The sequence below is a fragment of the Lolium rigidum genome, chromosome 1 (assembly GCF_022539505.1).
Source record: "Lolium rigidum isolate FL_2022 chromosome 1, APGP_CSIRO_Lrig_0.1, whole genome shotgun sequence".
Classification (NCBI taxonomy): Eukaryota; Viridiplantae; Streptophyta; class Magnoliopsida; order Poales; family Poaceae; genus Lolium; species Lolium rigidum.
This window is the reverse complement of record NC_061508.1, coordinates 22,545,400-22,560,139: the sequence shown is the minus strand read 5'-3', so window position 1 is coordinate 22,560,139 and position 14,740 is coordinate 22,545,400. Positions and strand designations below refer to the sequence as shown.

At 41.5% G+C, this 14,740-nt stretch overlaps 2 protein-coding genes across 2 annotated transcripts; one reads left to right on the top strand and one right to left on the bottom strand.

Annotated features, from left to right (window-relative positions):
- Positions 1–443: 443 nt before the first annotated feature.
- LOC124685056 (uncharacterized protein At4g37920-like) lies at positions 444–3,182 on the bottom strand. Its single transcript, XM_047219346.1, has 7 exons — positions 2,989–3,182; positions 2,048–2,445; positions 1,770–1,941; positions 1,434–1,678; positions 1,150–1,337; positions 664–1,068; positions 444–550 (listed from the first exon to the last, which is right to left on the bottom strand). Exons 1-6 carry the CDS (start codon positions 3,173–3,175, stop codon positions 909–911), a joined length of 1,350 nt encoding a protein of 449 aa, XP_047075302.1. The 5' UTR covers positions 3,176–3,182; the 3' UTR covers positions 444–550; positions 664–908.
- Positions 3,183–6,262: 3,080 nt separating this feature from the next.
- On the top strand, positions 6,263–8,035 carry LOC124669280 (GDSL esterase/lipase APG-like). The gene is made up of 5 exons (XM_047205924.1): positions 6,263–6,500; positions 6,655–6,785; positions 6,892–7,125; positions 7,470–7,725; positions 7,839–8,035. The coding sequence occupies exons 1-5, from the start codon at positions 6,263–6,265 to the stop codon at positions 8,033–8,035; spliced, it is 1,056 nt and encodes a 351-aa protein (XP_047061880.1).
- The last annotated feature ends 6,705 nt before the right edge of the window (positions 8,036–14,740 follow it).

Here is a 14,740-nt window from a genome sequence, read left to right as displayed (position 1 = left end):
AGGCTAGGCTATTCAAAGCTGGTCTATATCATCGTAATAAACTAATTCCTTAATGAGATAAACAATGGGTAATTAGCTATAAACAACTAACCTGGCACACAAAGATGTCGACTTGGCCCGTACTCACATGTCCAAGTCTTGTCTTAACTGATACACTTTACAAAATGCTGTCAGTTGCAGGTTAAGACTAAATTAAGAAAGAGTCTTCAACCTCAGATCAAGAAATGGTTGTAATAATTCATTATATGACTTCAAGATGAATATTTTTGTGATGATTTCAGAACATATAACTTGTATCAGCTGCATCATATCTTCACCAGCAATATAACTAACAAATGAAAACATTTTCAAAAGGTATATAATAAGGATGCTGTCCCACTCACATGTCATGATTTCAGACAGAATTTTCCAGACTTAAACTTTTCCTTACAAGGATGATATAATGTTGATAACCAATAAATCATAAAATTATGCTGAAAATTCACTTATATGTCAACATGACCACCTGGTTTGAATACAGAATCTGAAGAAAGCATTTAATCTTCTATGCCTGTCACGGTCACATGAGGCATCTCTCAGTGTCTCTTCAGATTATGCCTGACCATAGGCATTAATCTACGTAGACTATCTATGAAGAGGTTGAGGGAGTAACTTCTTCCATACAAAATATAGGCGGACATACATCTAGGTGAAACCTACATCCATATATCACATGCTACAATCACTTTATGTGCGGCACAAACCAGATTTAATCTGGACATAATCCTTGAAGTATTGTCATTCTTCACTCCCAGCAGCCATCGATGAGAACCCAGCTCTATAGCAAGCAGAGCTTAGGCCATCATGCAGTTCAGATGATTATACTTCTAGCACAATCACTAGTGATTTGAAACCACAGTTTTGTGATGTCAGAGGTAATTATCCTTGATTGTCTTCACAATCTCTTCAACTCGCTTGATAATCTTAGGATTCATCAAGTCCCTCGCTTGCCCCAGGAGAGTGCCTTCCCTGCTGCTATAATATGCATCAATTATAGCACTCGCCCAAGTGTGTAAAACCTCAGGGCTCCTGCGATCCATCAGACATATCAGCGTGACTAGAGATAACAAGAGGAAGAATCTTTCACAAAGCACTAGTGACAGTACTTACGTGTATAATGTATCAAGGTTTTCGCCTTGGAGTTCAGGCCCAGGAGTAAAAGCATCGTTCAACGCGCTAACACGTTCTTCTGGGTCCTCGATCATTATAAGATGCTTCAGTATCCTGATATCCTTCGGCATTTGTCTCTGAAGATTGGCTACTGCAGTCATGTATAGATGGAACATTATGTCTTTTGCCTGCAATGTTGGTAGACCCACTTAAACTGATGGATTTGTCCCAATTAAACACAGGTAGGAAAGAAGCATAAGAAGTATCGCGTCACAGATCCATACATCGGATTTTGTGATGTCGGTGCCCTTTGCAGCTGACCAAGCTTTTGAAAGCATCAACACTAACGCGGAATCTAGTTCCTTCTTCTCGGCCAAGTCATCAATCTTTCTGCATGCAGCGTCCACTGAAGGCGAATTGAGTATATCTTTGAGCTTTAACTCTGCAACATTCAACGCTTCAAGACTACCAGACTTGTCATCGTGAGCTTGTAATGCATCTACACAATCATTTCCAAGTTTTGCCAACTCTGCAAGCAAACAAACAAAGAGAGAGATGATGCACCAAGAAAGCAATAATCAGTAATAAGGTCGCAACAAAAAATGGCATGTATGTCTCACCTTTTTGCTTATCGGGGTCATCCTTATATGACTCCGCAACATAATAAAGGTGGTTGAAGAACTCCACCGTGAAATCTTTACGTCGCTTAGCAATAACAGCACCAATTTTATCAGGTGGCGTTGATTTCACTACTTCAAACAGTTCATTATGCCTTTGCACATCCTCGTCGATCTGAAAAGAGAGGGAGGAAAATAGATAAATTAAGATCCCACATTAAGAGTTCAACAATCAGAGAAGCACCATGCGCTTCCTGCAAAACCAGAAAGCCCCATATTACCTCTCTCAGCTTTCTCCCCAGCCTGAGAAGACCGTGCTTCATCTCAGGATTCGATTCCGCGTCCGCTCTCTCCCGACAGCGCCTAAAGAAATGCGGCCTGATGTTGTCCCACTCCCTGCTAAAAGCTAGCAGTTTCCTCCAATCCGTTGGCGTAGGCTTATCGACCATGAACACACCAATCAACTTGTCGGATATCTTGACCATCTTCTGGTTGCCTGCGGCCATGTGGTTTGCCTCGCCCACGCTTCCTCCTGGGCGCTCTTCACTCATACGACCGTTTGCATACCCGCTGCTTGATGGCGAGTCTTCTGTGTAATCATCGGGCGCTGCCATCACATCGCCGACCGCTTCCACGTTAGAGCATCGCGGTTGGGGAAGGCCGCGGAACAGGTGTTGTCCTGAGATCAGAAAATGGCATATAATTGTTTTATAATGGTGTGATAAAGTTTCAGAAGTAGGTCAAGATGCACACGGATATTGTACTACAGAATCTATTTCATGCAGGCGTACAGACAGACATAAATAGTTAATATTACACAGCCATCGAACAAGCTGATATGCCGGAGCCAATGGTCGGCGACTTCATTCCGAACATGGTTTTAGGTGGAATAGTGGTGAATTAACAGTACAATTTTGCAGTTCCCAGAGCTAAAAAGGGGGCAGCTTTAGTCGGTTTCTGGAGTCTTTAGGTGTTTTTCCGGCATGTTTCACCATAAAAAAAAGCCATATTTGTACAGTGTTACCTTATTTCCCTCTTGCTAAATGAAAAGGCAGTGTGCCACAGCCTAAACCCACAAAATGAGATTATCGAACTAAGTAAGTGCACGAAGAAGAATCATTTGCCGAGGGGGGATACAGTACATCACAACTGAATTGAGAAATAGAGCACTAAATCAGTATTACTGTCTAGGTTCGCAGCTGGATAAGCAGGAGCAACATACCGCGGGCGTCATCGCTGGCGGACGACGATGTTGTGGCGCAGGGAGGAGGAGAGTACGGGAAGGCGGCGCAGGTGAGGTATATCGGCGGAGGCCGGCGGGGAGGGAAGGAGCAGGAGGGATGGGGGCGGCGGAGCGAGGCGGCGGCGGCGTAGGGCAAAGAGGCGATAGCAGCTTGGTCGAGAGCCATGGTGCTGGTCTGAGAGTGAGACGACTGCCACGCACAAGAGACCAAACAGCCCACTTAGTTGTCTCCATTGCAAGCCCAATGGGCCTTTTCCTTTGCTTCAGAATGGTATGAACTCCTTTTTTTTATGTTGTTGAGAAAATCTCCATGAACTTCTCGTGCACTATTCAGACTTCCGGAGGAATCATTTGTAGCATATCATGTACCGAACCATTCGGTTTTTAGGACTATATATATATATACTATGCATGCTTTCTAATACCTCGATGCAAAGAAGTCCTTGAATGGTCCATTCAACATATAATATTTACTTCTTTTACATTTTCATGCAAAGGTTCTGAAGAAAAGAAAAAAAAATGTGTTGGCAGCGTGGAGACAAGTGCGCGTCATGTAGTATGTGGTCAAAATTTAAAATATTTGGTAGGTAATTCTATATAAGCTAAAAAAAACTGAAGGACATCCCTTAAACTTACAGGTAGGTAGTCCATAAGACCATAAACGCACCGATCCGACCGTATTGAGCTTCTTCCATATCCTAACCCATCTGACCCCTCTCGCATCGCCCCGGTGAGGCAAACTGGAGGGAACCCTAACTCCCTCCCGCCGCCACTCCCCCAATCCTCCTCCTCCTACCTCGTCGGCGGCGGCGGCATGGCTTCCCTTTGGCCTCTCGCCCTAATGACGATGCGGTCCTGCCCCTTGGGCTGGAGCATGGCGTGTCTATCGGTTGCCATGTCAGCACAACTCTTGGAGGTGGCGGGGTGCACCTGCACGTGGGATGAGGTGGTTGTTGGCTTGTGCTTGATGGCGGGGGCGACGTCCTGCCGCATATCCGGATGCCCTTGGCGATGCAACCAAGTTTGGCTGCGGTTGGCGGATCCCCTACAAGGTCTCGTTGATGGGATAGTGAAGACGGGGTTGCCTCCTTCCGTCAGAGGTGTTTGGCATGGCCGCTCTGATGTACGTGTTGTTGGATGGAGTCTTACTGTGGTAGATTCGAGTGAAAACCCTAGGTTTTGGCCTTTGGTCGAAGCCTATGATGGCGACATTTTGTGCGTTCTTGAAGGCATCATTAGGTGAACCTCCCAGCTCTTTCGGCAATCCTTTGGGGGAAACCCTAGACCCTTGGGGTTGATGATGACGACACCTCTACGTCGTTCCCCACTTGGGGGTATCAATCTTGGAGGTGTGTAGCGATGTGAGGTACGGATGTTTTTTCAAGGAGCAGTATTGTTTCTACCGCATCAATGACCCGAATTTCAACGGCGTAGCATAGTGGGGTCTCTAAGGCGGTCACCTGATGTTCGATGGGTGCAGCGTGGTTTTGTTGTCTTGCGTCGTGGCGGTGTTGACAAAAGGAACAACAAAGATTATGCATATTTCTATCATGAAGATTGCTTGGCGGTTCGATGGCGGTGACAACTTTTGTAGAATGTGCATGAAGTGCTCGCTAAGAGTCTGCCAGACCGGATCGATGGGTGCTCCGGTCTCGCCTAGAGAGCGTTTCGAGGTATGTGATACTCCCGGCTCCTAGTTAGTTGGGTTTTTTTTTTGTGATTTTAGGGTATAAGTTCCTCTTGGCATGATCTTAACTCGTTGTCGGGTGTGTAAGTGTTGCGCGGTTGCTTCGGGTTTTTTTTTATGTTATCTTTGCCGAACCTTTGTTAAATAAATTACTCCCTCTGTTCTTTTCTATAATGCCTATTGTTTTTTCGCATTTGTTTCAGAATATAAGAGTAAAGCTATGTTTTTTTTTGCAAAGAACCCCTTCCACCGATCAGGTCAAGTCCAAAAAATCTGGAAACCGATATGGTCATGTATTTCTGAGATATGTTTTTAGTTTACTATTTTGTCTGTGATATCGCTATGGGGTTTTGTGTCAAAAAATGGCTTGCGCTAATTTCCGTGCCAAAAAACAATAGGCACTATAGAAAGGAACGGAGGGAGTAATAAAAATGCTTGTTTTCATCTTTTTTGATGCATAGGCTGGGGTCCATCCTCCTTTCGAAGAAAAATAAGCCCATAAACAAAGGTACAAAAGAAGTCCATGGTATAGAGAGGAATGGAAACCGAATTTCAGCGACTAAACTATAAGTTGATCAATTTTTTGTTTGTTTGAGGGTACGGGAATGCGTACCATAACTTTGTAGAAGGCAAAGACTATTTACATACAACAAACCAAAAGGGTCAGTGTCAAGCATGACTCCACACCTACACCAAGAAAAAAAATAAAAGCCTACTCTCATAATCTAAGATGACTTCTACCATCACTTGCACTTGCAATTCTTCATTGACAGAATTCATCCTTAATCCTTCTCACTAGCTCCACAGCCGTGCATTGCTTATCGATATTAGCAAAGGTTCTCGCATTACTATGTTAGAGAGACCAACATGTGAGCATAACCCTGGAATCCAGTAATTTCCTGTCCCTTCCTTGGTATCTAGCCCGAGCAGTCAACCACCGTTCTTCAAAGCGATCTTCATTGGTTGGTGTGAAATCCGCCAGGTTTGCATCTCTAAGTGACCACTACCAAACCTCCTCAGCATACCCATAATGCAGTCAGATATGGACGACAGAATCAATGTCCTAATGTCAGGTAAAACATGAGTTTGGTTCACCCTGTAGCCCATGCCTAGCTCTCCTCTCCGTTATCCAAAGTGTGTGATGCCATCCTTCTCCTCTGCATTTGCCCCCTCCTCCCTTGTTTGCGATCAGCTGTTGCTTTGGGTCAACCATGCCAAAGGGGCCTCTCATGGTGTGCATTTACTAGATTCTTATACGGTAACAAAACACTTCATTTAATCTGATACACCTCAACACGCAGTATGCTTCCAATAACAACCTAATTAATGGCCGCCATTGTGGATGCACGTTCACGTACGCCCTATATGAATTGGGAAACACTAGGCACTACAGCGCATACTAGTAACGGGCAATTCATTGATGAACTACCACATGCATATGCCAGCTCCATTTTTTTTTCTTTCTTGCATGTGCACATGACTGTTGTGCTATATATACATGTAGCTAGCTCACAGATGTTCCATCCATCAGACTACCAGATCGGGCGTCTATTTCAAATGACTGCAATGAAGGTGAGGTGCATCTTGCTCTTGGCCGTTTTCCTTGTAGCTCGGCCAATGGCAGATTGCACCAAAGGGTCGGTGCCGGCGATCATGTTTTTCGGCGACTCGTTGGTCGATGTCGGTAACAACGACTATATACACACAATCGTAAAGGCCAACCTCCCTCCCTACGGCAGGGACTTCGAGGGCAATGTCGCCACGGGGAGGTTTTGCAACGGCATGCTACTTAGCGACATGATTGGTTGGTCACACGCGATTTAAAACTTGTTCTTGTGTTGTGTATGTATATTTATGTGCAATACTCTGTCTTTGATAGACAGGTATCTATAGCTGCCTTTTGACATTTTTCGTAGCCTGAACACTGTTTTTTGCTCTCCAATATTCATGGGTTTTAGGTGAAAATCTGGGGTTTAGTATCTCTCCTCCAGCATATCTCAGCCCGCAAGCGGCGGGAACGAACCTTTTGAATGGAGCGAACTTCGCATCAGCTGGATCCGGTTACTACGATCCTACGTCACTTATGTATGTAAGTATCATGGATCGGTGGTGTATCACACATAATGAGGATCCTTTTTTGTATTGATTTACAAAAAACACTCATGTGCTAGCTTTATCAAAATTATGAGGCGCAGGGTCTCATTCCGTTGAGCCAGCAATTGAAGAACTTCAAAGAGTACATATCAAAGCTGGTTGCGGTTGCTGGGAGCAGCCAGGCTCAGTCCATCATCTCCGATTCACTCTACATCTTGAGCTCCGGATCAAATGACTTCGCTTTCAACTACTACATCAACCCATTGCTCTACAAGACGGTCACGACCGACGATTTCGCTGACCTCTTAGTTGGCATTTCCATCAGAACTGTGACGGTAGGCAATATATGACACCTACTACTTCCATCCCAAGGTTTAAAGCTTTTTTTTTTTTGAAACGTCAAACGAAGTAAAGTTTGATCAAACCTTTAGAAGAATTTATGAACAAATATGATATTTTGCAGATACCATATGAAAATATATTTCATTCTATATAATGATATTGATTTTGTCCTTTTCATGTTAATAATTTTTGATAAAAGCTTGATCAAACTTGACATAGTTTGACTTTCTGAAAAAAAAATAGGCCTTAAGCTTTGATGGAGGTAGTATGTACGTACAACTCCTTCCTCGATTAGTAGTAGTACCAAGTAATTTGTTAACCATGAATAAAAATGTAGCAACTTTACGGTATGGGAGCCCGGCGCATCGGTGTTTTCTCGGTCCCACCGTTTGGCTGTTTTCCATTGGCGATCACGGTCTTTGGCTTCGGGAGCAGCAAGTGCGTGCCGGGGCTCAACGACGATGCCCTAAGGTTGAACAAGAAGTTGAACACCGCCATAGACTTACTATCGAAGCAACTCCATGATCTCAAGATTGAGTTTCTCGACATCTACACACCGGTATACATCCTTAGTACCTTCCCTGGTTCACAAGGTATATGATACAATTATAGCCATATCTGACTCATTTTTACACGAGGGGTCTCTGTGCTCGTTCTAGCTAAATTAACTGTGTCACTGTGTGCGTGTGTGGTTTCATGGCGTTAGGGTTCACGGAGACAAGACGGGCCTGCTGTGGGACGGGGACGGTGGAGTCCACAATTCTTCTTTGCAACCCCAAATCTATCGGCACCTGTCCGAACGCGACGACATACGTCTACTGGGACGTTCTCCACCCGTCTGAGGCGGCGAACAAAGTGATCGTGGATTCATTCGCTCAAAGCATAAACAAGCTGGTCATATAAACCACACGTACGTGTCACTGGAACTAGTGTCGTATGGCTGGGTCAGCCCTTGGCCGTACGGGCTAGCTTTCTCTTCGATTGTCTTTACAAATAATAATGGCTGCCGGTTTGTGCCGGTTTGGACTTGGTTCACAGCTAGTGAGGCCTCCATGCATGTATGGAGTGTGTTGATGTTGAGATGTAGCATGGATGTTTGTTTTTTTCTTCGAAAAGGAGGCACAAGCCCCAACCTCTGCATCTATTGATGCATACGGCCTTTTATTGCTTTATTTAAAAATTGAAGTTTTACAAAAAAATACATCATGGATCATACAGGGTCGATATATGTATCAACCATCTAAAAAAGAAAGAAAATATGAGACAGCTCTGCATCATCGTTAATCTATGATCAAAACACCAACTGCACTGGCTGCATATATCCCAAGCAACCATTGGTTTCTCCATTGGTTGTAGGTAAGACCACATACGGATTTAATGGGTAGCCAATGGTATAACCTGCATAAAAGAAGTAGTTTTTTGCTTTGTTAAAAATATAGTCATTCATCACGTTCCAGATAGCCGAAAGTAAAACACAAACACCAACTTGGATTTGTACTTTATCTTTCTTTACAACTCTCGCTAGCCAATCGCCAAATAAATTTGTAATATTCTTTGGGGGAATTATATTGAAGGCCATGTGCATAATACACCACACAACTTTTGCTAGCGGGCAACTAATGAATAAAATTGTATTGATTCATCTTGATTACAAAAACAACACTTCTTACTACCATGCCAATTTCTTTTAGCCAAATTATCTTTCCTGAGTAGGACTCGACGATGAAGGAACCAAATAAAAATTCTAATTTTCAGCGGAACCTTAATTTTCCATAAATATTTCCGAAGAAATCTAGTATGGTCATTCATATAATCTAGATATAAGGATTTGACCGTAAAAGACCCAGGTTTTGTTAGCTTCCAAGTAAACGTATCTGGTTGTGTGGTTAGGTATACGTTCATTAGACGCTGCACCAAATGAATCCATCTATCAACTCTAGTACCATATAGTGTCTGTCTAAAACCAATGTTTAAAGGCACTTGAGCCATGACATTGGCCAAAGAAACTTGTTTTCTTTGGATAATATTATATAAAGATGGATATTGATGTGCCAAAGGTGTACCACCTAACCAAGTATGTTCCCAGAACCATTCCCAACAGTGAAAGAACCTCGTTCACAAAAGTCGTCCTTAACTTTCATGAGGTCTTTCAAAGAAGGTGAGTCCGAGGATTTTGCCTTTACTTGCGACAAAGATTTGGAGTGTAAATATTTATTATGTATGAGCTCTTGCCATACTCCTTGCTCAGTTAAGAGTTTAAATAGCCACTTGCTCAATAAACACTTTTTTTTTAATCTCCAAAACCTCCACCCCCGAACCCCCTTGATCTTTGGGTCTGCAAATGATATTCCACGGACTAAGTCTATACTTCTTCTTGTGGCTATCACTTTGTCAGAAAAATCTTGATCTATAAAAATCCAATCTTTTTCGTACCCCTATTGGTATTTCAAAGAAAGAGAGCATGAACATAGGGAGGCTTGTTAGCACTGAATTGATAAGAACCAGGTGATCCCCATACGAGAGTAATTTACCGACCCAACTTGAGAGTTTCCTCTCGAACCGGTCTTCCACTGGCTTCCATTCACCATTTTTTTGTAGCTTTCTAAAATGAATGGAAATACCCAAATACCTAATAGGGAAAGAGCCAACTTCGCAACCAAAAATATTTCTATAATCCTCTTTTGCATCTTTCGCCTTACCAAAAAAAAAACTTCACTTTTGTGAAAGTTTATCCCAAGTCCCGAGAGCTGCTCGAAAATGCACATAATGAGCTTCATATTAAGAACTTTCTCCATAGTATGCTCCATAAAAATGATTGTATCATCGGTGTATTGCAAAATTGATATTCCCATGTCAACTAAATGTGGAATCACCCTATCCACTTGGCCATCTTCTTTCGCTATGGCGATTAAGATTGCCAACATATCTGCTATGAGGTTAAATAACATTGGTGATAGCGGATCACCTTGTGTTAAACCTTTGTGTGTTTGAGACCTATGTCATCATTTACCTTAATGCCAATACTACCCAGACTGATAAACTCCTTCATCCATGTACACCATTTAGGATCAAATCCTTTCATGCGCAACACTTGTTGTAAAAATGGCCATTTAACCTTATCGTATGCCTTTTCAAAATCAATCTTAAGTAACACGATCATGGATGCTTGTTAGCTCGAAGTCCATTAAGGTTGTAATTTAGCTGCGATGACTACGCGTGCCATTGTTGTGATGTGTGGCGATACATGTGCTACGGTTTTCTCTTTTGCAAAGTTAATTTCTTTTGAGAAAACCGTGAAACTTGTGTTGATGTATTGATGTTTTGATAGGACATGTCAACTTCCAATTCCAAACCCACATAAAGATCGTATAGGAACGAACCTTATGAATGTTATGCACATTCCACTCCCTTTTCCTCATGAAATTATCCAAGCTCGAACTCATCTGCCTTTTCTTAATCATGTGTGTTAGAATACTTTACTAGGCTAACTGTTTAAGAAGCTTAATAGCCCAACCATACAACTTTGACCCAGTCACTCAGTTGCCTGGAGACATCTCTCTTTATATAGAATGGCAAAGTTCATCATGATTGACGATGTTTTACAACATGTTTCATGGATAAGAAGAAAGCAACATATAACTAGCCCATTATGGAGTAGCATTTGGTAACCTCTACTAACTCACCGCGCATCTTAAGTACAAGTGACAATCTCATGTCCTAGGGCATATCATACACACACACTATTGATTCGACATCTCCATGAAAATGACACATATATGAAACATAATCTCAACCAATACATTTGTCATGCGTGTCCTCACATGAACTCAGACTATGTGCTACTTCAGAATAACCATTCAACATAGAGTTTCACAAACAAGGCACATACTTGCAACTCAATGAAAAAAAATATTCAAGGAACATTTGGTAAATCATGGGTACACTAAAATATATAAGCATCGCTATGGTTTCCTCTGGAGAGTATCTCTAATAGAAGAAAATAATGTCTTAAGTATTGTCGTCGACCGCACCGATCATCACTCAAAGTGCCACAACCACAAATCATATAACGGCTACCATGCCGCAAGACAAAAAGGCAGCAACCGAAGCACAACTCACGAGTTTTTGGACTCAACAAAAAATAGAAAATTTCTAGGGATGTTTTTGGAGCAGGACTCAAACGGCTGTGAGGGGACATGACCGTGGGGGCGATCGACCTAGCCACCTAGGTCAGTGTAACATCCCAGGTTTTAGGACAATCACGGGGTAGTTTTACAAAGGGTTGTGCACTTCATCGCAAAACGGGGAAGTTGTCGCGCTTAAATAATAAAAACCTAGGGGGATCGATGTCTCTCTTTCACTATGAACTACGGTTGAGTCGTGGAGAGAGTGCGATAGATTTCTACATGACCTCTTTGCACTTAGGTTTTTGAGAGGGAGAAAATTAGAATTGACATTCAAATCTACACTTTGAATTCAAAATGGAAGTGCAATTAAGTAAATCACTTGAATTAAAATCACTACTTTGAAATAGAATTCAAATACCCTATTTGAATTAAAATTTGAAATATAAATAAGTATTCAATTTTAATTCAAACTAATACTTCTAATATTAAATAAACTACAACATTTCAAAATTAGAGAAATTACAACTTTATTAATAAATAAACACATTACATTGTCTTTACAATATTCCATATATATTACATCATTAAACAAATAAATAAAGAGAAAATTACAAGTTCTATAAACAAAAAAGATGAAACCTAAGACTAAAATCCTAGTTATCTTCTTCATCTTCTTCTTAGTCTTGATCACCTGCAAGTACACACAAAGACAAAATACAATGCTAAATTGCATTACAAAAGAAGTCCAGTGGTGATAAACATCACCTTACCGAGCAGATCCACGCAAGCTCATGAACCAAGCCAACGACTAGCATAAGGGCAGCTTGCACCAAAGTAGCAACAAGAGTCACATGAACACATGTCCATCTCACAATAGTTGGGGATGCTTTAAATAGTTGTTGTATGCACACAAGAAAGCCATCGACACCAGGAACCAAACCAGCTACACGCACATTCCACCAGTTCATCCATTGAACTAGTAGAACACCACAGTTCAACTAGATAGCCAAAGCCACTGGAATATCCATAAGGTCCACCAAAATCCACCAAACCAGCAATATGGTGAAATAGAGCAAGAGCAAGTAAGATCAGGAGCTAGGAGGAGAAGATAATCAAGGGCAATAGCTGATCAAGATCTACATCACTAAAACACTCTTCCTAGGAGCTGGAGTGAGGTATAACTTTAAATCTTAACCAGATCATACATGATTTGTTCCCAGCAGCATATAGACAAAGAGATCCCAGAAAGAATCAAACAATAACGTTTGATTGTTTTTATCATCACATGGTACTGAACTGAATAGAGCTGGCAACTAAAACAGAGCAGAGTAAAATGATACCCAGTCATGGAAGCTCAAGATCATTTGTATGCTTAACTAAATAAAATAAGTACATAGTAGTGAACCAAAATGACTAGCACCAGATCATCCTGCAAATATAAAAGCAACCTAGCGCTAAACTAATTTCGAATACCATCAGAGTTGGGTTAAGCCAAAGGCATCTATTTAACTCCCAATAATTCTACATACTTTACTTCATAGTGGAAATCAATATTTATACCACCAAGTACAAAGCCACATATCCATTCCTTTGAAGCCATACAATATTTCGCTGAGACTATACCATATAGTGAAATTCGCTTGATGGCACATGCAAATGAAAATGGCACCCTAGATTCAAAACCAACTTGGTACATCTGCAGTAAAGCAACAAGCAAGGATCGTAACCATATAAGCTCCTCTCTACAAGCTCAAGCTACATAATGCACCCATAGCAATAGCACAAATGGCAGGAACAATCACTAGTTGTGCTCAAAGCAGTGAGCTATCAGTACCACTTAATCCCATTCACTAACCGTAAATTTTAACAATAAATGTGATAGTTAAATCATAAGTAATTCACCCTTTGCCAAGAACATAAACCCTAAATGTAGCACATCAACCTAGTCGAGCGAGAGAGGGAAAAATCGAGAGAAAGAGAGAGAGCACAAAGAGGGAGAGGGAGATCAACAGAAGAATTTTACCCGCGTCCGGGAGGAGCATGAATGACATGGTGAGGCAGTTCTCACGTGGATGTGACCACTTCCAAGCTCCAGGGACAACGTCATCGTTACATTGGCGAAACCATCATGCAAGAGAGGCGCGCAAGCACTAAGAGGGCACCAGGAGCCCCAACAGCCACGGCGAGGCGAGGGACAAAGAGGGTTGCGCGCGAGCAGTCGAGGAAGCACACATCAAATCAAATCGAACCAGATGAGAGAGCGTCAATCGGCGCATCGAACGTGACCAACAATGGCAGCCGGAGTGGCCGGAGCCAACCAGCTGAGGGCGGCGACAGAGGAGGTGACTCCCCGTCATTGATGGCAACAACACTCTGTGTGTACCAAATCGCTGGAACACTAAGTGCAGAGTGTTTTAGCAAGCTTATTTTCCCCACAAGGGTGACTCGGGGGTTTATATCGAACTCTCGCGGAATTGGCAAAGAGGTTATTTCTCCTTTTCCTCTTCTAGCAACGTGCAAAGTAAAGTTTTTGTCTTGTATCCCCAACTCCACAGTGTGTTTGTTTCGTATTAGTAATAGGAAATATAAATAAGACTTAAAGTAAAGTAAAGTAAACAAACTAAGCAAGCAAAATAAAAAGCAGTAAAAGGATAGTGGTATTCGGGTTTTGTGTGTGTGCAAGTAAAGAAAGTATTTTTGGTGATTTCGAATTAATAAATTGTAGTAAATATAAAGTGTGGTAGTTGTGTTGGAAAGGTGTTTCTAATAATTTAAAATGGACCAGAGTTCATGGGTTCACTTTGTGTACTCTCTTTTTAAGTTGTAGTGGACACAGACGATTCATCAAAGACATAATATTAGTGGAACTTCAATATGTGTTTGATAATCTTTCATATGAGAATTACGTCCTAACATAGAGATGATGCACCACATCTACCTTATACTCCTCAAGGAAAGGGAAAACTCCAAGCAATCTTGAATTAAGAATCAATAGAGTATAGCCTTAAGTAATTTGACATAATGTTTGAATATCAAATATGCTACCTTAAACAAACAAGATTATTAAGCTATCACATAATAATTATAGCACATGGATTCACTTTATCCCTAGTGAGGCAGCAAAAGAAAGGTAAATACCATAGCAGATCTTGAATTTGTTGTCACTATTCGATCACTACAACCATGTTAATCCATCTAATATATATACACTTCTCCCCAGACATGCTCTTGCATACAAGTTGGATCAGAACATGTACTTAAGAATGGGGTACATGATATGCATATATCAATACATCTTACACATAATAGGTTCCAATCTCATATATCAATATCATAGAATAAAGATCCACCACATAGGAATTATATAAATGACCATAATCATGTTGGGCAGATTGTATGATACTAGATCTATGAAGAACAAGAGAGAGATAGATCAAGCTACTGCCACAAACCTATAGTCTAGAGGTACACTACTCCCTCT